The 21,196-nt window shown below is 41.5% G+C and overlaps 1 protein-coding gene and 1 long non-coding RNA gene across 2 annotated transcripts in view; one reads left to right on the forward strand and one right to left on the reverse strand.

Annotated features, from left to right (window-relative positions):
• agmo (alkylglycerol monooxygenase) overlaps positions 1–21,196 on the forward strand; it is a 403,147-nt gene that overhangs the window by 276,629 nt on the left and 105,322 nt on the right. Inside the window, exon 12 of the mRNA XM_063043768.1 lies at positions 1,113–1,209. Coding sequence (XP_062899838.1) covers positions 1,113–1,209 — 97 coding nt within the window. The remainder of the gene's footprint in view (positions 1–1,112; positions 1,210–21,196) is intronic.
• The window catches only part of LOC134344268 (uncharacterized), an 86,491-nt gene that overhangs the window by 5,029 nt on the left and 60,266 nt on the right, over positions 1–21,196 (reverse strand). The gene's annotated exons all lie outside the window — the stretch shown is intronic.

A 21,196-nucleotide genomic window follows, 5' to 3' on the forward strand; every position in this document is an offset into this window, starting at 1 on the left:
TTATATTGTAATTTGTCCTCTACTGTGCCTATCGTCTTGTTTATTAATTATTGTACTGCCCTGCACTGTTTTGTGCATTTTATGTAGTCCTATGCAGGTCTGTAGTCTAGTGCAGTTTTTATGTTGTTTTACGTAGTCTAGCGTAGCCTTGTGCTGTCTCACATAGTCTAGTGTAGTTTTGTGTTGTTTCATGTAGCACCAGGTTCCTGGAGGAACATTGTTTCATTTTTACTGTGTACTGTACCAGCTGCTTATGGTCGAAATGACAATAAACTTGACTTGACTTGAACTGTCCATTCAAACAGTGCATTTCAGCAACACACACAAAACATTGAAGGACCTCAGCAGGTCAGGCAGCATCTATGGAAAAGAATAAACAGTCAGTGATTTAGGCCAAGACTCTTGTGTGTTGCTTTGGTTTCCAGTATCCAGACTTTATCATGTTAGTTTATCTTAGCTTCAAACTACCCTTCATGTCAAATAGTTCATCCTCAGCTCCCTTGTAAGCTTCTTACCATTTACTCTAAACCTATGCTCCCAAGTTTGATCTACATCCACTATGGGTAAAAGTTTCTTTCTGTTGGCCCTGTAGATGCTATCATACTTTTGTTTTCTTCAATTAGGACTCTCAGCTTCCTCCATGCTACCTATCCACTCTTTCCTCAAGATTAAAATGCTGGCTATTCTCCTCCACATCCTCTCCATAATGCACTTATCTCCTGGCAACTGGAACTTCAAATGCATCTATTCCTTTCAACTTGAATTGACAGATTTTCCTCTCACAATGAAAGCTGATAAAATTCTCTGATATTTTACCTGGTGTTGTGAATAATCATGAAAATGATTTTGGACCTTGGCAGTAAGTGCAATTACTGTTCAACTCCATAAGTGAAATTTGCATAGTTGCTTAAAAAAGCCTCAAATGGATATTTAAACGATGATGCTATTATATCTATCTTATCTTAATGGCATCTCTCTCACATGCTTTGCATCTTTTTCTGTTCCCACATTATTGCACCTTTGTCTTTATGGTGAGTAAGGCTTTATATTTCTGCTTATGTTTGCTGTTTGTTTTCACTAATCTTACGTTGCTTTGTCTTGACTGTTCATAGAACTGAAGTAAATATTCTGGAATTCGTCCGATGCTGTGCTTTCCTCTGTATTCATGAACTGAGTTCCTTGACTGGCCCTTTTAAACTAGTGACTGAAGTAAGTGATCTTTACACATGATTGAATAGAGTTATAGAACAAAATGTATCTGTAGTAAAATTTTTGAATGTGTTAATGATAAGAAGTCACCGTATTGTTGCTTGAAATTCCAGCATCTGCAGATTTCCTCGTGTTTACAGTATTGTCCTTGCATTTCTTAATGTTATTTCATTAGTTGTTCTGTTGTAGAGTTTGGTATCCTATTATGAAAAACATATTAAAGAAGAACTAAAATTCAGATAGCAATGACAAAAGATAAAGCAACACACATAAAAGTTGCTGGTGAATGCAGCAGGCCAGGCAGCATCTCTAGGTAAGCGGTAGAGTCGACGTTTCAGGCTGAGACCCCTCGTCAGGACTAACTGAAAGAAGAGCTAGTAAGAGATTTGAAAGATAAAGGACTGTTATTTTTTCAGCAGTGAACATTTTCCCCCACTGAAAATAGCTCTGGCTTAATTTCCCATTGTCAACTTATTATCCCTGATGTACCCCAAGAACACATCCTATTTCTGAACACAGAAGTATCATCCTTAAAAAAAACTGCAAATTCACCATTTTAGCAACACACATCAAAGTTGCTGGTGAACGCAGCAGGCCAAGCAGCATCTATAGGAAGAGGCGCAGTCGACGTTTCAGGCCGAGACCCTTCGTCCTGTTGTTTGCGTTTAAATTCACCATTTTATTTTGATTTTAGACTTCTTATATAAAATTTATGACTCTAGGATGCCAACAGTGAAGCTGAACTCAATATCCTAGGCAAATGTTTCTTCAGAAAACTGAGCCCACGAAAACTCTACAGTGGATGACTGTGGAGAAGCAAAGGTGACTTAAGCAATGGCAAGGCAGTCTGCAGTAGTGGAATAATTGTCAAATTTATTTCTAAAATGCTTCTGTTGCTAATGGGCACTATGATTGGAGAGTTAAGGGGAACATAAATAAAAGTTGAATTTCAAATGGAAGTTTTGGAAATTTAGTGAAAAGTTAGGAGATGAGTAAACAAGCGATCTGATTTTTAGAATTTTCAGTTTGTAAAAGTCAGAGGAGTTAGTGATAAGGCAGAGCTGGGTGGTGTCATCTGACTTAATATTGAAATGTATTGAGCTTATAGTCGAAGCTATTGATGAGATATGTACAGTATGCAGTAGTGTTAGAAAGTTTGTCATCCCTGTAGAATATATAGAAAAATAGAAACATAGAAAATAGGTGCAGGAGTAGGCCATTCGGCCCTTCGAGCCTGCACCACCATTTATTATGATCATGGCTGATCATCCAACTCAGAACCCCGCCCCAGCCTTCCCTCCATACCCCCTAACCCCCGTAGCCACAAGGGCCATATCTAACTCCCTCTTAAATATAGCCAATGAACTGGCCTCAACTGTTTCCTGTGGCAGAGAATTCCACAGATTCACCACTCTCTGTGTGAAGAAGTTTTTCCTAATCTCGGTCCTAAAAGGCTTCCCCTCTATCCTCAAACTGTGGCCCCTCGTTCTGGACTTCCCCAACATCGGGAACAATCTTCCTGCATCTAGCCTGTCCAATCCCTTTAGGATTTTATACGTTTCAATCAGATCACCCCTCAATCTTCTAAATTCCAACTAGTACAAGCCTAGTTCATCCAGTCTTTCTTCATATGAAAGTCCTGCCATCCCAGGAATCAATCTGGTGAACCTTCTTTGTACTCCCTCTATGGCAAGGATGTCTTTCCTCAGATTAGGGGACCAAAACTGCACACAATACTTCAGGTGTGGTCTCACCAAGGTCTTGTACAACTGCAGTAGTACCTCCCTGCTCCTGTACTTGAATCCTCTCGCTATAAATGCCAGCATACCATTCACCTTTTTCACCGCCTGCTGTACCTGCATGCCCATTTTCAATGACTGGTGTATAATGACACCCAGGTCTCGTTGCACCTCCCCTTTTCCTAATTGGCCACCATTCGGATAATAATCTGTTTTCCTATTTTTGCCACCAAAGAGGATAACTTCACATTTATCCACATTAAATTGCATCTGCCATGAATTTGCCCACTCACCTAACCTATCCAAGTCACCCTGCATCCTCTTAGCATCCTCCTCACAGCTAACACTGCCACCCAGCTTCATGTCATCCGCAAACTTGGAGATGCTGCATTTAATTCCCTCATCCAAGTCATGAATATATATTGTAAACAACTGGGGTCCCAGCACTGAGCCATGTAATATGTAATATTAGGTCCCAGCACTGAGCCATGTAATATGTAATATTAGATCATTTTTCTCAATAAATGAATGAACAAATATAATGTTTTTTGTTTTATTTATTTAATTGGTTTCTCTTTATTTAGTTCTAGGACTTGTGTGAAGATCTGATCGCAGTTCAGGTCATATTTTTGCAGAAGTAGAGAAAATTCTACAGGGTTCATGAACTTTCTAGCACCACTCTAGACGGAAAATTAGGAGAGGTGCAAGATGGATATTTGGTATATCAGAGGGAGTGATCTGGACATGAGAAAGAGAGCCATGCTGGTGATTCTCTTGCTGTGACTGAACAGATAAGAATAGAAAAAAATATGTTCAGCTCTAGCCAGCATGTTGACAGTATAAGACGTTGGAAGTGGATGCTATGGGCTCCTGTATCAAAACAGGAAGGGTAATGAGAAAGGCAAGAAGGGATTTGTCAAAGACGGTTTATCATAATTACAAAGGGTGTCATTAGAAACAGAAACCACTTTGATACTGGCAAGGACAGAAGCTTGATTGCTGGCTTTCAACAAGTCAGAAACTGAGGCACGAAACAAAATATCTAGCCAGCACCTTGCTTTTTTAACCTGGTTCAATTCAGCTTTTAGTCATTAACCAGATGTGAGCAGAGAAACTAATTTGTCCAATGAAGATAAACAGGAGATGGCTGTTCTTTTTCAAGCTGATAATTATCTGGCCCTTATTGACCCAAGTCTGGATGTTGGCCAGATACTGCTGTAGTTTAGAAGAACTGTCTAATTATTGAAAATGTTATGAATAGTGTAGGGTAATGTAGATTACTCATTTGACTTTGACTCTGCTTTGACTCATTTCGAAGCCTATATCCATAATATTTTTCATGCTTTGAAGTGCACACTAAAACAATTCTGTAATACTGATACAATTTCAGGGGAAGCAGGTGCTCTGGTTCTCAGACTTTCTGCACAATTATGTGCCGAAATGTATATTAGGTGCAAAGTGCATGTGCTTTCTTGTGTGATCTGCCACAACATCATGCCATGGGTCTGGTATCTTAACAGAATTGGCCTTGAATAGGAAGCTGATGTTTCTAGCAGCTGATTCCAAAGGTGGGCACCAATGACAATAATTATTGAGATCAAAATTCCCAACAGGTTTTAGCTTTGAGGCGAAGTCATCCACACCAAAAATGCTGTCTGTGCATATTGCATCACTGACAAACTGACTGCATGACGGACACTCAAGGAGAAACAGGTCCTATAAATTACACTGGTATTACACTTCTTCCATGTTCAGAATTTGTAGTTACAAAGGTACACAATGTAATATTGTGTTGCATCAATAATGCCAATTGTGCACAGCATGACACCTAACATCTTTGTTATCTGCCCAGGGACCTCCATGAAAAAGCTTGCCATATGCATAATGAATAGGTTAGTTTACCACAGCCTACAGCAAGTTACTAAATTATTGAAATTTAGATTAAGTGCTCTTGCCTGCTACATAAAATATTTTGCTAAGCAACTGAATTCAAAGCCTACATTTAAATGATGATGTGTGATGAAATGTTTCATAAGTATTTATCAGTTCAAAGGATTCATAGCACATCCATAATTAATATAAATATATGTGTTTTGTGGTTAATAAGGATCCCATAATAAATTAGGGCCTGTTTGCAATACCCATACATCAATAAATTTGCATCACTAGATTGTTCTCTAACCTTGTATCTTTTAATTCTACATTTGAATCATGTTTTTTACATTATAAAGCAGACTCCTTTAAGTGAAGACATATTGCATCAGCTTTGAAATAAATTCCCTACATGGTTTTAACATTTTGAATATTTTGTAAATATGCCATCTTGAAATATGACAACTTGCCCACCCAGTCAATTTCCATTACTCTGGAAAATTACTTAAATTTTTTTATTTTGGATTAAAAGCAGTATTCACTATTGTGCTCATTATTGTTACTGAAAATTTCTGCTGCTCCTGTGATATTTAAAAAGAAAGAAATATAGGAATACATGGAAATAGTTATGGTGGGGTTGGGCGGGTACGGGTCCATCAGAGGAACAATAATAACAATGCTACTTAGAAAGGATAATCAAAACTAGAAATGAGAATTGTGAATGTTGCTTAAGCAATGGCTTGAGAAACACCTTCAGCTTCCGAGTGTTTCAGCAGTAATTTAAAATGCACTTTAGTTTATTTTTTATATAATGGGTAATTATACAGAAGATTGCAGCACCAAGTAGTGAGGACCAAGAAGGTATGGACAAGGGAAGCACAGGAGCACTTACAGGACTGCTTTGAATCGGTAGACTGGACTGTATTCAGGGATTTATCTTCGAAATTGGATGAGTATGCCGCAGTTGTTGTCGACTTAATTAAAATCTGTGTGGATGACTGTGTGCTATGAAAGCATGCTGTACATTCCCAAACCAAAAGCCAGGGATGAACCAGGAGGATCGTCATCTGCTGAGAACTAGATCTGTGGTCTGGTGACCCAGGTCTGTACAAGAAGTCCAGGTATGGCTTGTGGAGGGCTGTTTCAAGAATGAAGAAACAATTCTGAGCGAGGTTGGAGGTGTTATCGAATGCATGTCAACTCTGGCAGGGTGTGCAGGATATTACCTCCGACGAAGTGAAACCCAATAGCATGAATGGCAGTGATGCATCACTACCAGATCAGCTAAATGCCTTTTATGCCTGCTTTGAAAGGGAGAATATAACTATAGTTGTGAAGATCTCTGTTGCACCCGGTAACACTGTGATCTCTGTCTCAGAGGCTAATGTCAGGCTCTCGTTCAGGAGGGTGAACATTTGTATGGAGGCAGGCCGCGACGGAGTACCTGGCAAGGCTCTGAAAACTTGTGCTAACCTGCTGGCGGGTGTATTCAAGGACATTTTCAACCTCTCATTGCTATGGGCGGAAATTCCCACCTGCTTCAAAAGGGCAATAGTTATACCAGTGCCCAAGAAGAGTAGTGTGAGCTGTGTTAATAACTATCGCCCAGTAGCACTCACATCTACGGTGATGAAATGCTTTGTGAGGTGCTATGGCCAGAACTCCTGCCTCAGCAAGGACCTGGACCCACTGCAATTTGTCTGTCACCACAATAGGTCTACGGCAGATGCAATCTCAATGGCTCTCCACACAGTCTTAGTTCATCTGGACAATACAAATTCCTATGTCAGGATGCTGTTCGTTGACTATAGCTTAGCACTTAACATGATCATTCCTACTGTCCTAATTGATACCCTACGGATCTTGGGTCTCTGTACCACCCTCTGTAATTGGATCCTCGACTTCCTAGAGAAGACCACAATCTGTGCGATCTTGCTGACGATTGACAATACCATTTATAAATCTGTTGATGATACAACCATTGTTGGCAGAGTCTCAGATGGAGATGAGAGGGTGTACAGGAGGGAGATGTACTATCTACAAATGTTTGTAGTTCAGTGGTGACACAGCAACAACCTTGCACTCAATGTCAGTAAGACCAAAAAGCTGATTGTAGACTTCAGAAATTGTAGGACGAGGAATCATGAACCAATCCTCACAGAGGGATCAGAAGTGAGCAATTTTAAGTTCCTAGGTGTCAATATCTCTAAGGATCTAATCTGGACCCAACATATCAATGCAGCTATAAAGAACGCAAGACTGTGTTTATATTTCATTAGGAGTTTGAGAAGATTTGGTTTGTCATCTGAGACACTTGAAAACTTCTACACATGTCCTGTGGAGAGCATTCTGACAGGTTGCATCACTGTCTCGTATGGAAAGGGGGGCTACTGCACAAGACAGAAAGAAGGTACAGAATGTCGTAAAGTTAGACTGTTCCTTCTTGGGTACTAATATCCATAGTATTCAAGACATCTTCAAGGAGCGGTGTCTCAGAAAGGTGACGTCCATCATTAAGGACCCTCATCACCCAGGAGATGCTCTCTTTTCATTGTTACCATCTGGAAGGAGGTCCAGAAGCCTGAAGGCACACACTCAGTGATTCAGGAACAGCTTCTTCCCCTCTACTATCTGATTCCCAAATGGACACTGAACCCATGGACACTACCTCACTTTTATTATTTCTGTTTTTACACTGTTTTTTGGTTAACTATTTAAAATGCAGATGTATACTAACTTCAATTGATTTACTTTTTTCCCTATATTATCATGCTTTGCATTGTACCGCTGCCATTAAGTTAACAAATTTCACGACGTATGCCAGTGATATTAAACCTGAATCTGACCCTGACTTGTTTGAAATTTAGCATGACCTGTCATGTATTTTAATGAACAGTGTTTAATTTACACATCATCTACATCAACCACCATGAGAAGTTGTCCTGTATTCTTATTTTTATTTTGAGAAATTGTGGAATGCATTTGTGACTAATAATGGACTTCCTCACAAAACTCATCAGCATTGCTTTCAAATCTCAGGTTTCCCCTTAAATATTACACCTTTTACCTTTAACCTATGACCTCTAGTCCTATTCTCACCCAACCTGGGTGGAAAAAGCCTGATTGCATTTACCCTACCTATACCCCTCCTAATTTTATGTACCTCTATGAAATCTCCCCTCGTTCTCCTGCACTCCAGGAAATAAGTGCTGGCATATCTTTCCTTATAACTCAGGTTCTCAAGTCCTGTAACATCCTCTTAAATTTTCTCTATAACCTTTCAATCTTATTAACATCTTTCCTGTAGGTATGTGATCAGAATTGTACAGAATACTCCAAATTTGGCCTCACCCATGCCTTTTGCAACCACCATAACACCCCAACTCCTGTATACAATATTTTGATTTTACTTTACTTCATTGTCGCCAAACAATTGATACTAGAGCGTACAATCATCACAGCGATATTTGTTTCTGGCTTCGTGCTCCCTGGAGTACAAATCAATAGTAAATATTAAAAATTTAAGTTATAAATCATAAATAGAAAATAGAAAAGGGAAAGTAAGGTAGTGCAAAAAAACTGAGAGGCAGGTCCTGATATTTGGAGGGTACGGCCCAGATCCGGGTCGGTTCAGCAGTCTTATCACAGTTGGAAAGAAGCTGTTCCCAAATCTGGCCGTACAAGTCTTCAAGCTCCTGAGCCTTCTCCCAGAGGGAAGAGGGATGAAAAGTGTGTTGGCTGGGTGGATCGTGTCCTTGATTATCCTGGCAGTATTACGCTGACAGTGTGCAGTGTAAAGTGAGTCCAAAGACAGAAGATTAGTTTGTGTGATGTGCTGGGCTGTGTTCACGATCTTCTGCAACTTCTTCCAGTCTTGGACAGGACAACTTCCATACCAGGTTGTGATGCACCCTAGAAGAATGCTTTCTACGGTGCATCTATAAAAATCAGTGAGGGTTTTAGGGGACAGACCAAATTTCTTTATGAAAACAAATGTGCAAAATATCTCATTCTCACCCTATCTACCTGTGACGCAACTTTCAAGTAATTAAGGATCTGTACTCCGTTCTCCTACAATCTTTAGGCCCTACCATTCACTGTGTAAATCCTAACCTGGTTTGTACTCCCAAACTGCAAACACCTCACATTTGGCTAAAGTAAATTCCATTTGCCATTTTTCAACCCATTTTTCAGCTGGTACAGAAACCACTGCAAGCTTTGATAGCCTTCCTTGCTATCCACGGTGCTCTCAATCTTGGTATCATCCACAAATTTGCTAATCCAGTTTACCACATTATCATCCAGATCATTGACAAACAACAAAGGGCCCAGCACCGAGCCCTGTGGCACACTACTAGTCACAGGACCACAGTAAGAGAGGCAACCATATACTACCACTCTCTGACTTCTCCCACGAAGCCAATGTCGAATACAATTTACTGCCTCAACCTGAATGCCAAATGACTGAACCTTCTTGTCCAGCCTCCCATGCAGCACTTTGTCAAAGATTGTAAGGTGCATGTAGACAACGTCCACTGCCTTTCCTTCACCAACTTTCCTGGTAACCACCTTAATAAACTCTATTTAATTAGACATGACCTACCAAGCACAAAGCTATGTTGAAAATCCCTAATCAGTCCCTGTCTATCCAAATAATTATGTATCCTGTCCCACAGAGTCATAGAAAATTACAGCACAGAAACAGGCCCATTGGCCCATCTAGTCTGTGCCAAATCATTTAAACTGTCTACTCGCGTTGACTTGCACCTGGAACATAGTCCTCCGTACCCCTTCTCTTAAACATTGAAATCATGCTCACATGCACCATTTGCACTGGCAGCTCATTCCACATACGACTCTCTGAGTGAAGAAGTTCCCCCTCAAGTTCCCGTTAAACTTCTCACCTTTCACTCTTAATCCATGACCTCAAGTTGTAGTCCCACCCAACCTTCATGGAAAAAGACTGCTTGCATTTACCCTACCTATACCCCTCATGATTTTGTATACCTCTGTCAAATCACCCCTTATTCTCCTCCACACCAGGGATTAAAGTCCTAACCTATGCAATCTTTCCTTATAACTCATATCTTCCAGTCCCAGCAACATGCTTATAAATTTTCTCTGTATTCTTTCAAACTTATTTACATCTTTCCTGTAGGTTGGTAACCAAAACTGCACACAATACACCAAGCAACTCACACAATATGCTGGGAGAACTCAACAGGCCAGGATACTCCTCGTCTTTTTTCTCCCGTCCTGCCAAAGGGTCTCGGCCCAAAACATCGACTATACTTTTTTCCATAGATGCTGCCTGGCCTGCTGAGTTTCTCCAGCATTTTGTGTGTGTTGTTTGGATTTCCAGCACCTGCAGATTCTCTCTTGTTTGTTACACCAAATTAAGCCTCACCCAATGTCTAATACAACCTCAACATAGTATCCCATACCTTGTACTCAATACTTTGATCTGTCGAGGCCAATATGCCAAAAGCTTTCTTTACGGTACTATCTACCTGTGCCACCACTTTCAATGAATTGTAGACCTGTATTCCCAGATCCCTTTGTTCTACCACAGTTCCCAGTACCCTACCATTCACTGTGTAAGACCTACCCTGGTTGGTCCTACCTCATACTTGTCAGCATTAAATTCCATCTGCCATTTTTCCATTTATTTTCTAGTTGGTCTAGATCCTGCTTCAAGCTCTGATTGTCTTCTTCGCTGCCCACTACATCCCCAATCTTGGTGTCATCCACAAATATGTTGATCCAGTTCACCAGATTATCATCCAGATCATTGATATAGATGACAAACAACAACAGACCCTGCACCAATCCCTGCAACACTCCACTATCCACAGGCCTCCATTCAGAGAGGCTACCGTCTACTACCTACCATTCTTTAGCTTCTCCCACAAAGCCAAAGTCTAATCCAATATACTACCTGATTTTGAATGCCAAGCTCTGAACCTTCTTGACCAACCCATCCAGAACCTTGTCAAGTGCCTTGCTATAGTCTTAAGTAGACAACATCCACTGCCTTGCCTTCATCAACTTCCCTGATAACTGCCTTAAAAAGCACTATAAGATTGATTGGACATGAACTGCCGTGCACAAAGCTGTGCTGACTATTCCTAATCAGTCCCGTTCTATCCAAATACTTATGTATCTGGTCTCTTAGAATACCTTGCAATAACTTTCCCACTATTGATGTCAGTTTCACTGGCCTGTCGTTTCCTGTTTTATTCTTAGAGCTTTTCTTAAATAGCAGTACAACATTGGCTATCCTCCACTCCTCTTGTACCTCACCTGTTGCTAAGGATGATTTAAATATCTCTGCTAGAGCCCCTGCAATTTCTCCACTTGCCTCCTATAGGGTGTGAGGTAACACCTTGTCAGGTCTTGGAGATTTATCCACCCTAATTTGCCTCAATTCAGCAAACAACTCTTCTTCTATAATCTGTATAGGGCCCATGAAGTTACTGCTGCTTTGCTTTACTTCTATAGGTTCTATGTCCATCACTCAGCAATATACAGATGCACAAAATGCATTGAAGATCTTCCCATCTCTTGGCTCCATGCATAGATGACCATTCAGATCTTCCGGGGGACCAAATTTGTCCCTTGCTATCCTTTTGCTCTTAACATGTCTGTAGAATCTGTTAGAATTCGCTTTCACCTTGTCTGCTCGGGCAACCTCATGCCTTATTTTATCCTTCCTGATTTCTTTCTTAAATGTTCTCTTGAATTTCTTACTTGCCATAAGTATCTCCCTGCATATACCTGCTATGCATCTCTTTTCTTTTTCAACCAGAGCCTCAATATCTCTTGAAAAGCAAGGTTCCCTAAACCTGTTATCTTTACCTTTTATTCTAACAGGCACATTCATGTGTTGTACTCCCAAAAAATTCACTTTTGACGGCCTCTCACTTACCAAGTACACTGTTGTCAGAAACTAGCCTGTCCCAAACCACACCAGACGGATCATTTCTGATACCATCAAAACTGGCCTTTCTCTAATTTAGATTCTCAACATGCGGACCAAATCTATACTTTTCCATGTTTAATTTGATGTTAATGGCATGATGATCACCAGATGCAAAGCGTTCTCCTACACAAACTTATGTCACCTGCTCTGTCTCATTCCTTAATAGCAGATCAAGTATCTCACACTCTGCCCTTGGGACTTCTGTGTACTGATTAAGGAAACTTTTCTGAACATATTTGACAAACTCTATCCCATCTAGTCCTTTTACAAGTTTGGAGCCCAGTCAATATGTGGAAAGTTAAAATCACCTATCATAACAACCTTCTGTCTCTTGCAACAGTCTGCGATCTGTCTACAAATTTGTTCCTCTAAGTCCGTGAACTGTTTGGTTCTCTGCAATCTAGCCCCATTAACGTGGTCATAACTTTCTAATTCCTTAGTTCCACCCATAAAGCCTCACTAGATGAGTTCTCTAGTTGGCCAGACTAAGCACTACAGTGACATTTTCCCAGACTAGTAATGCCACCCCTCCCCCTTTAATCCCTCCCACCCTGTCATGTCTAAAACAATGGTATCCTTCTCCATAATTATCTTTGAACTAATGGAATTAAGATCACTAAATCCTAAGTGTTCCCCAACACACACCTTCGTAACCTCCCCTGTCTTGTTCCCTAATAGGAGATCGAGTATTGCACACTCTGTACTTGGGACCTCTATATATTGATTAAGGAAACATTCCCGAAGATATTTAACAAACTTTATCACGTCTGGTCCTTTTACAGTGTGGGAGTGCCAGTCAATATATGGAAAATTAAAATCACTTACTCTCACATCCTTATTTTTCTAGCAACTGTTTGCCATCTCTCTACAGGTTTGCTGCTCTGGATCCTGGTGACTCTTACAGTCATAGTCACACTTTATTGATCCCAGGGGAAATTGGTTTTCGTTACAGTTGCACCATAAATAATTAAATAGTAATAAAACCATAAATAGTTAAATAGTAATATGTAAATTATGCCAGGAAATAAGTCCAGCACCAGCCTATTGGCTCAGGGTGTCTGACCCTCCAAGGGAGGAGTTGTAAAGTTTGATGGCCACAGGCAGGAATGACTTCCTATGACGCTCTGTGTTGCATCTCGGTGGAATGAGTCTCTGGCTGAATGTACTCCTGTGCCCAACCAGTACATTATGTAATGGATGGGAGACATTGTCCAAGATGGCATGCAACTTGGACAGCATCCTCTTTTCAGACACCACCGTCAGAGAGTCCAGTTCCATCCCCACAACATCACTGGCCTTACGAATGAGTTTGTTGATTCTGTTGGTGTCTGCTACCCTCAGCCTGCTGCCCCAGCATACAACAGCAAACATGATCGCACTGGCCACCACAGACTCGTAGAACATCCTCAGCATTGTCCGGTAGATGTTAAAGGACCTCAGTCTCCTCAGGAAATAGAGACGGCTCTGACCCTTCTTGTAGACAGCCTCAGTGTTCTTTGACCAGTCCAGTTTATTGTTAATTCGTATCCCCAGGTATTTGTAATCCTCCACCATGTCCACACTGACCCCCTGGATGGAAACAGAGGTCGCCGGTACCTTAGCTCTCCTCAGGTCTACCACCAGCTCCTTAGTCTTTTTCACATTAAGCTGCAGATAATTCTGCTCACACCATGTGACAAAGTTTCCTACCGTAGCCCTGTACTCAGCCTCATCTCCCTTGCTGATGCATCCAACTATGGCAGAATCATCAGAAAGCTTCTGAAGATGACAAGACTCTGTGCAGTAGTTGAAGTCCCAGGTGTAAATGGTGAAGAGAAAGGGAGAGAAGACAGTCCCCTGTGGAGCCCCAGTGCTGCTGATCACTCTGTCGGACACACAGTGTTGCAAGCACACGTACTGTGGTCTGCCAGTCAGGTAATCAAGAATCCATGACACCAGGAAAGCATCCACCTGCATCGCTGTCAGCTTCTCCCCCAGCAGAGCAGGGCGGATGATGTTGAACGCACTGGAGAAGTCAAAAAACATGACCCTCACAGTGCTCGCTGGCTTGTCCAGGTGGGCGTAGACACGGTTCAACAGGTTGAGACGGTGGCATCCTCAACTCCTAGTCGGGGCTGGTAGGCGAATTGGAGGGGATCTAAGTGTGGCCTGACCATAGGCCGGAGCAGCTCCAGAACAAGTCTCTCCAGGGTGGTTTATAAGTCATCTCTTTCTTATTCCTCATGTAGCTTCAGTATATAACCACCCCGCCCCCCCCCAAGTCTGTCCTGTCAGAGCACTGCCATGTCATTTTCCCTGACTAGCATTGCTACTTTCCCCCTTTAATACTTCTTCCTCTATCATGTCTAAAACAATGAAATCCCGGAACATCAAGTTGCCAGTCCTGCCCCTCCTGCAACCAGGTCTCACTAATGTCTACAATAATTCCACTTGCTGATCCATGCTCTGAGCTCATCTGCCTTATCTACAATACTCCTTGCATTGATATAGATGCAACTTAGAGCATTATTCCCACCATACTCAATCTTTTAGATCCTGTATTTGTACATAGGCTTTATATCTACTTTCCCCACAACCACTCCGCTAGCTGCCATTTCACGCAGGTTCCCACCCTCCTGCAACTCGAATTTAACCCCCTCAACCTCCTGAGTAGCACTAGCAAACCTTCTCTCAAGGATGTTGGTCCCCCTCTAGTTCCTATGTTGTTTTATTTGTTTTAGCAGATTTTAACATTATTTTTCTTTGTAAGATTGCTTTTTAATGTTTTCTGAGGCTCTAATTTCAAATGGGGAAATACTGGAATGAAAACAAATAGAAATTCAAATTCCAGTAATTACTGCCTTGGAATCTCATCTCCCTATATTTTATCCTACTGATTTAGCTGTGGGAATGTTTGGTGGCTCCTGTTCTCACAATTAAAGACAGGTAGTAATTCCAGAATCTATTACACAAGTAGGCAATAAATCAGTTCTGTGTCCTATTAAATTGCTCACTCATTGGTGTTGATTTCGACTGTAGGCAACAGTTAAAGTGGGTGTTAGCAGATCTGCAAACTACAACTCTTTTGATTTTTATTTTGTTGGAAGTTAATGGAAATGAAAGTCAAAATTAATGTAAAATGGGACTGGCACTTTAATGTATTATTGACTGACAACAAATTTGTTTACCTATAAAGTTTAACTTGGGAGTGTCAGATTTAGTCCCTCATTTGGGATACTAACAAAACTATATTTTTCTCTTGGACTTTTTGTCAGTTTTGAGGCTGGTGACTTTCCCACCTTCATGATCTGAAACAACAGCAGTGTGTGTCCAAATCACGTTATTGTATGATTGGTGGTGTTTGGGGGAATGGGAATGTGGAATTGGGTGTCTACAGTTTTCCTGCTATCTTGCTGCTCTATAAGTGGAAATTGAAGTAGAAAGTGCTGTTGAAATTATTTTGAGCTTATGAATAGTAAAGGAGCACCAGTACTAAAGATTGTGTTGGTGAAAGTAAGACAGGGATCAAGTATTTGACAAAGACATCTCCTGTCAGAGGGATTGGAATATGCCAGAGTACCTTTGACAGAGAGCCACCAAACTCATTGATAGTCCGAAATAGTGGGATTTGGAAGATGTGAAAAGGTAGTCTGAAATAGTAGGATTTAGAAGATGGGAAGGGGATAAAAGCAGAGTTGGAGATACAAATGATCTGGGAGGTGGTGGAGCTGAATATAATAAAAAAATGATAAACAGTGTATCTATACCTGCAGCTAAGTAAAAGGTAATGAAGAAACATGAAAGACTGCAGATGCTGGAAATCTGTCTTTATGTCCTGATGAAGGGTCTTGGCTTGAAATGTTGATTGTTCAAAGTACATTTATTGTCAAAGTATGTGCATATACAGTACAACCTTGAAATGTGTCTTCCCACAGACAGCCACAAAACAAAGAAACCCAACTGAACCCATTAAAAAAAACAGTCAAACGTCCAAAATGCTATCTGACCTGCTGAGTTCTTCCAACATTTTGTGTGTTGAGGTAGCCAGAAAAGGAGGCTTCTAAGGAAATAAGGTCATAATAGTGGGGATTGAGACCAGAAAAAAATCAAGGAAGTCATACAGAATGAGAGGACGTTCTCAATTTACTGACACAGTAACAAAGCAGATAGCTGATGGCTACAGTGGTTTCAAAGACTATAATATGAGTAACATGACACTGTTGGAGGCTGGGCTGGCAGAGCAAAAGTTAATAAAAATATATAAATATTTTGCAGTTGAAAATTTCATTCTGCGGAGGGAAACTCTGATGCATGCTGTATTGCAAATGTGGCAAGTCCATTTCTAATTTAATAGCAGTTTATGTCTATATTAATATAGGCATCTGTTAGTCTCGTGAGACCATGGATTTACGCCTTGGAAGGTTTCCAGGGCGCAGGCCTGGGCAAGGTTGTATGGAAGACCGGCAGTTGCCCATGCTGCGTCTCCCCTCTCCACGCCACCGATGTTGTCCAAGGGAAGGGCACTAGGGCCAATACAGCTTGGCACCAGTGTCGTCGTAGAGCAATGTGTGGTTAAGTGCTTTTCTCAAGGACACAACATGCTGCCTCAGCTGAGGCTTGAACTAGCGACCTTCAGATGACTAGACCGACGCCTTAACCACTTGTCTATATTAAATGTTCAGGAAGTATATATTCATTAGTAACAAATACATCATGTTTTGTTTAACTCATGCTTTCATGAAATTAATGTGCTTGGAGTATGATGTCTCAGAGGTTTACTGTCTTAGAATTTGAAATAGGGTAGCTTAGTTTACACCACGTAATTAGGAATATACTCCTGACGTGTTCATTTTCAGTACTGATTTAAATTCACTTTAAGCATAATTAAAATTAGTGAATAGAAAATATTGTTGCAATGACAACATAATATTGGACTTATGCATCTTTAATTCATCTCCTAATCGGTTTTGACATTGAGTGGAAAGACAGCTGTTTAATGTGAAGCAGCTCAAAAGACTAAGGAAAAATAATGTCTCTGGTGTCGATGGAATTGACAGAATTTGTACATTGTGCTTTTCTTATGCATCTCATAGAGAATGGCATCTGTGCCAATAACTGTAGTTTTGCATTGTTGTAATATCTGTTTTATTCCAAAAAAGTGAGTGGGCATGTGAGTGGGAGAATATCTCCAGCAGATTTGCTAGAGTGTAGAAGAATGGGGCTGGCCTACTGATATTCAGAAATCATGTCCCTACCCTTACATAACTCTGGCACCTAGTTATTTATGTATCTGTATCCCAAGCAGGAAGACACATTGTTCTCTGGGGTAACTTTAGTGCCAGAGTTGGAAAAGGCGCCGTTTCCTGGAAGGATGTGATTAGAATAGGGAGCAGTTTCTCTGGACAGTATGGATAGGGAATGGAAATGTTATAACCTGCACCTTACCTCATCAGAAGACCTATTGGTAGAACCTTCAGTTAAGTTAGATTATGTCAAATTCCAGGCTCAATAAAGTGTCTCAATCTTATTCTGATAACTGGAGCAAAAAACAAACCGCAGGAAGAAATCAACAGGTTGAGAAGCAACTCTGGAGGGAAAGCGATGGTCAGCTTTTCAGTTGAGATTCAGCAGTGGGATTGAGAGTGTAGAAGGAAGATAGACAATATTGAGAAATGAGAGGCAGATGAAATGGGGGAGGGAAGGTGGAAGGGTAGACACAGAGTGGGATAGTTGAAACCAGATAAATGAAGGGAGGGGAGAAGGAATAATGGTATTTGGAACCAAGCCGAGTGGGGGTGGGAATAGTAAAGGTGAACTAAGGAAGAAGAAACACAGGTGGAGTATGTGGGTAATGGACAGATGTAATCAGGTAAGAGAGATTGAAGCGTTCAAGTAGTCAAGTAATGGCCAGGGATGGAAAATATGAACAATGAGAGAGAGGCATTGGGTAGACCACTGGGAGACAGAAAGAAACACAGAGGGAGTTAGTTACCTGAAAAAGAAAACTTTAATATTCATGCTGTGCCATAGAACTCAAGGTTACTCAAGTCAATCTGAAGTGCTGTTCTTCTAGTCTGTGTTGGTTTCACCATGGCGGTGGAGTGGGCCGAGCTCAGACAGATTGGTGTGGGGATGGGATGGGGAATTAAAGTGCAGTCTGAGGCTCGGGATGGCTGTGACATATAGGGTGCAGGTGCCCTGCAGAGTAGTTACCTAGCCTGCACTTGGTTTCACCACTCAGCGGACACATTATGAGCACTGAGTTCAACTGGCCAGGGTTGAAGGGAGTGAATGTGAGCCTCTGCCTCACCTTCCAGGTCTGTTTAGGTACAGGGATGGTGGTAAGAAAGGAGATGGAGGGACTAGTATTGTACCTTGTAGGGTAATGTACCAAGAGACAGGGAAGGATGTGTGGGATGGAATGAGCAGACCGGGCAGTCAGAGAGAGGGAGTGATTCCTGTGTTGAAACAAGAAAGGAGGAGGGAAAAGGAAGATGTGGCTGCTGGTAGTACTCTGTTGGAACAGGCAGAAACAGAATTAGAATCAGATTTAATATCACCGGCCTTTGTCGTGAAATTTGTTAACTCTATCGCAGCAGTACAATGAAATACATGATAAATAAATACAGAGTAAAAAATCTGAGTTACCCTAAGTGTATATATGTCCATTAAATAGTTAAGTTAAACTATGTAGTGCAAAATAACAAAAATAAAAAGTAGTGAGGTAGTGTTCGATGTTAGAAATCAGATGGCAGTGGGGAAGAAGCTGTTCCTGAACCACTAAGTGTGTTCCTTCAGCTTCTGTACCTCCTTCCTGATGGTAATAATGTGAAGAGGGCATGCCCTGAGTGTAAGGATCCTTATTGATGGACACTGCCTTCCTAAGGCACCACTCCTTGAAGATGTCTTGGATACAATGGAAGTTGGTACCAATGGTAGAGATGACAAATTTTCTGCAACTTATTTCGATCTTGTGTAGTAGCCCCCCCCCCCAATACCAGACAGTGATGGACCCAGTTAGAATGCTCTCCACGATACATTTGCAAATGTTTTTGAGTATTTTGTTTGACAAACCAAATCTCCTCAAACTCCTGATGAAATATAGCTGCTGCCTTGCCTTCTTTTTAGCTGCATCAATATGTTGCATCCAGGTTAGGTCCTCAGAGATCTTGACCCCCAGAAACTTGTAATTGCTTACTTTCTCCACTTCTGATCCCTCTATGAGGATTGGTTTGTGTTCCCTCAACTCACCTGTTGTGTTCTGTTCTGTTCATTTGGACTATGTAAGTATTTAGTATACATGTGCACTCTCCCTGTTATGCACATGCATGCAGAGGGTGGAAGGGGGAGCTGTGGGATGTAAAGGTGGTGGTCCTTGGGTATTGAACAGAGATGTTGAAAGTAAAGAGATGTTAAAAGAAAAATGTGTCCCTGTTGTTAGTGCATTAACATTACCCTTCCTGAAGTCCGCAATCAGCCCTTTGGTCTTGCTGACATTGAGTGCAAGACTGTTGCTGCGACACCACTCAACTGACTGGTATATCTTGCTCCTATAAACCTGTTCGTCACCATCTGAAATTCTGCCAACAATGGTTGTATCATCAGTAAATTTATAGATGGCATTTGAGCTATGCTTAGCCACACAGTCATTAGTATAGAGAGAGTAGAGCAGTGGGCTTAGCACATATCCCTCTGGAGCGCCAGTGTTAATTATTAGCGAGGTGGAGATGTTATTTCCAATCCACACAGATTGTGGTCTTCCAGTTAGGAAGTCAAGGATCCAATTGCAGAAGGAGGTACAAAGGCCTAGATTCCATAGCTTCTCGATCAGGACTGTAGGAAAAATGGTGTTAAATGCTGAGCTATAGTAAATAAATAGCATCCTGACATTGGTATTTGCATTGTCCAGGTGATCCAAGGCTGCACGGAGAGCCATTGACATCACATCTCCTGTAGACCTATTGTGGCGTTAGGAAAATTGCAGTGGGTCCAGGTCCTTCCTGAGACAGGTGTTGATTCTAGCAATGACCAACCTCTCAAAGTATTTCATCACCGTAGATGTGAGAGTTACTGGACAATAGTCATTGAGGCAGCTCATGCTGCTCTTCTTGGGCACTGGTATAATTATTGCCTTTTTGAAACGGTGGGAACTTCTGACTATAGCACTGAGAGATTGAAAACGTCTTTGAATACTCCCACCAGTTGCTGGCACAGGTTTCCAGAGCCTTACCAGGTACTCCATCGGGCCTTGCTGCGGTGTGAAGGTTCACCCTCTTGAAAGACAGTCTGACATCAGCCTCCAAGACGGAAATCACAGGGTCATCAGATGTTGCAGGAACCCTCATTGGTGTGGTTTTATACTCCCTTTCAAAGCGAGCATAAAAGGTGTTGAGCTTGTCTTAAGCATTGCTGCCATTCGTAATGTTGGTTTTGCTTTGTAGGAAATATTGGCCTACAAACCCTGCCAGAGATGACTGGCATCCAATGCCACCTCTAACCTCTCACAGAATTATTTCTTGGCTCTTGAAATAGTCCTCCGCAAGTCATACCTGAATTGGTGAAGGATGATGCACTGGATGCAAAGACTAGTGGGGTGAAAGGCAGCACTTTCTCTGTTCTGTCTGGGGAAAGGGGTATGAGGGGAGACATGCAAGAAATGGAAGAACTAACCACAAAGCTGCTGATAATTGTTGGTTTCAACACTGTCCGTGCTGCTTTGCCATTTCAAGGATGAAGATCTCATGGATCTCAGACAACTTGATGACCTCCCCTAACGATAGCGAGGCTGCTTCTGCTGGCTAGGGTCGCTTACTGAATCGCAGTGTAGACTCCATTCGTCTAAAGCCACGGTAAATTCCGTTTTCGCCATGCATCAACTGCATGAACAAAGCAGGATCAGCATCCACTACTTTATTTGACCCACAAATGATATTGGTCTGAAAATGGAGAGAGACTGTCAAGTATCAGTCTCAAACGGGACTGCCCACAATCATTAATCGTCATCTTTCAAATAATGAATTGTGGCATCCAAGCTGAGGTGCTAACTGATAGATGCATACCATGCCCAATCTCAGTGCAGGCTTGTGTCAAACCAGGCCCTTTTCTCAAACTTTTCCTTCACATTTTTGCACCTCATGCCCAGCAAACTTTCTACAGGATAAACAGGGAACTTTTCTATTGATGTTGCCTCCATTCTAGAACCAAAGTCATTCCAACCCGCAGAATGCAGATATTTGCAAATGTGCATATTTCCAAGCCAGGCTCTGGAGCATTGTTGGTACATTCACCGAATGGATCTTGCACTAACCAATGGTCCTCTACCAAACTACACATCCTTTGCAAATTTGGTGATCAACAATAAGAATCCACGAGGAGATCCTGGATAATATGGACAGCCATCTGTGTGCCTAGAACA

This window comes from Mobula hypostoma, chromosome 3, assembly GCF_963921235.1.
Source record: "Mobula hypostoma chromosome 3, sMobHyp1.1, whole genome shotgun sequence".
Classification (NCBI taxonomy): Eukaryota; Metazoa; Chordata; class Chondrichthyes; order Myliobatiformes; family Myliobatidae; genus Mobula; species Mobula hypostoma.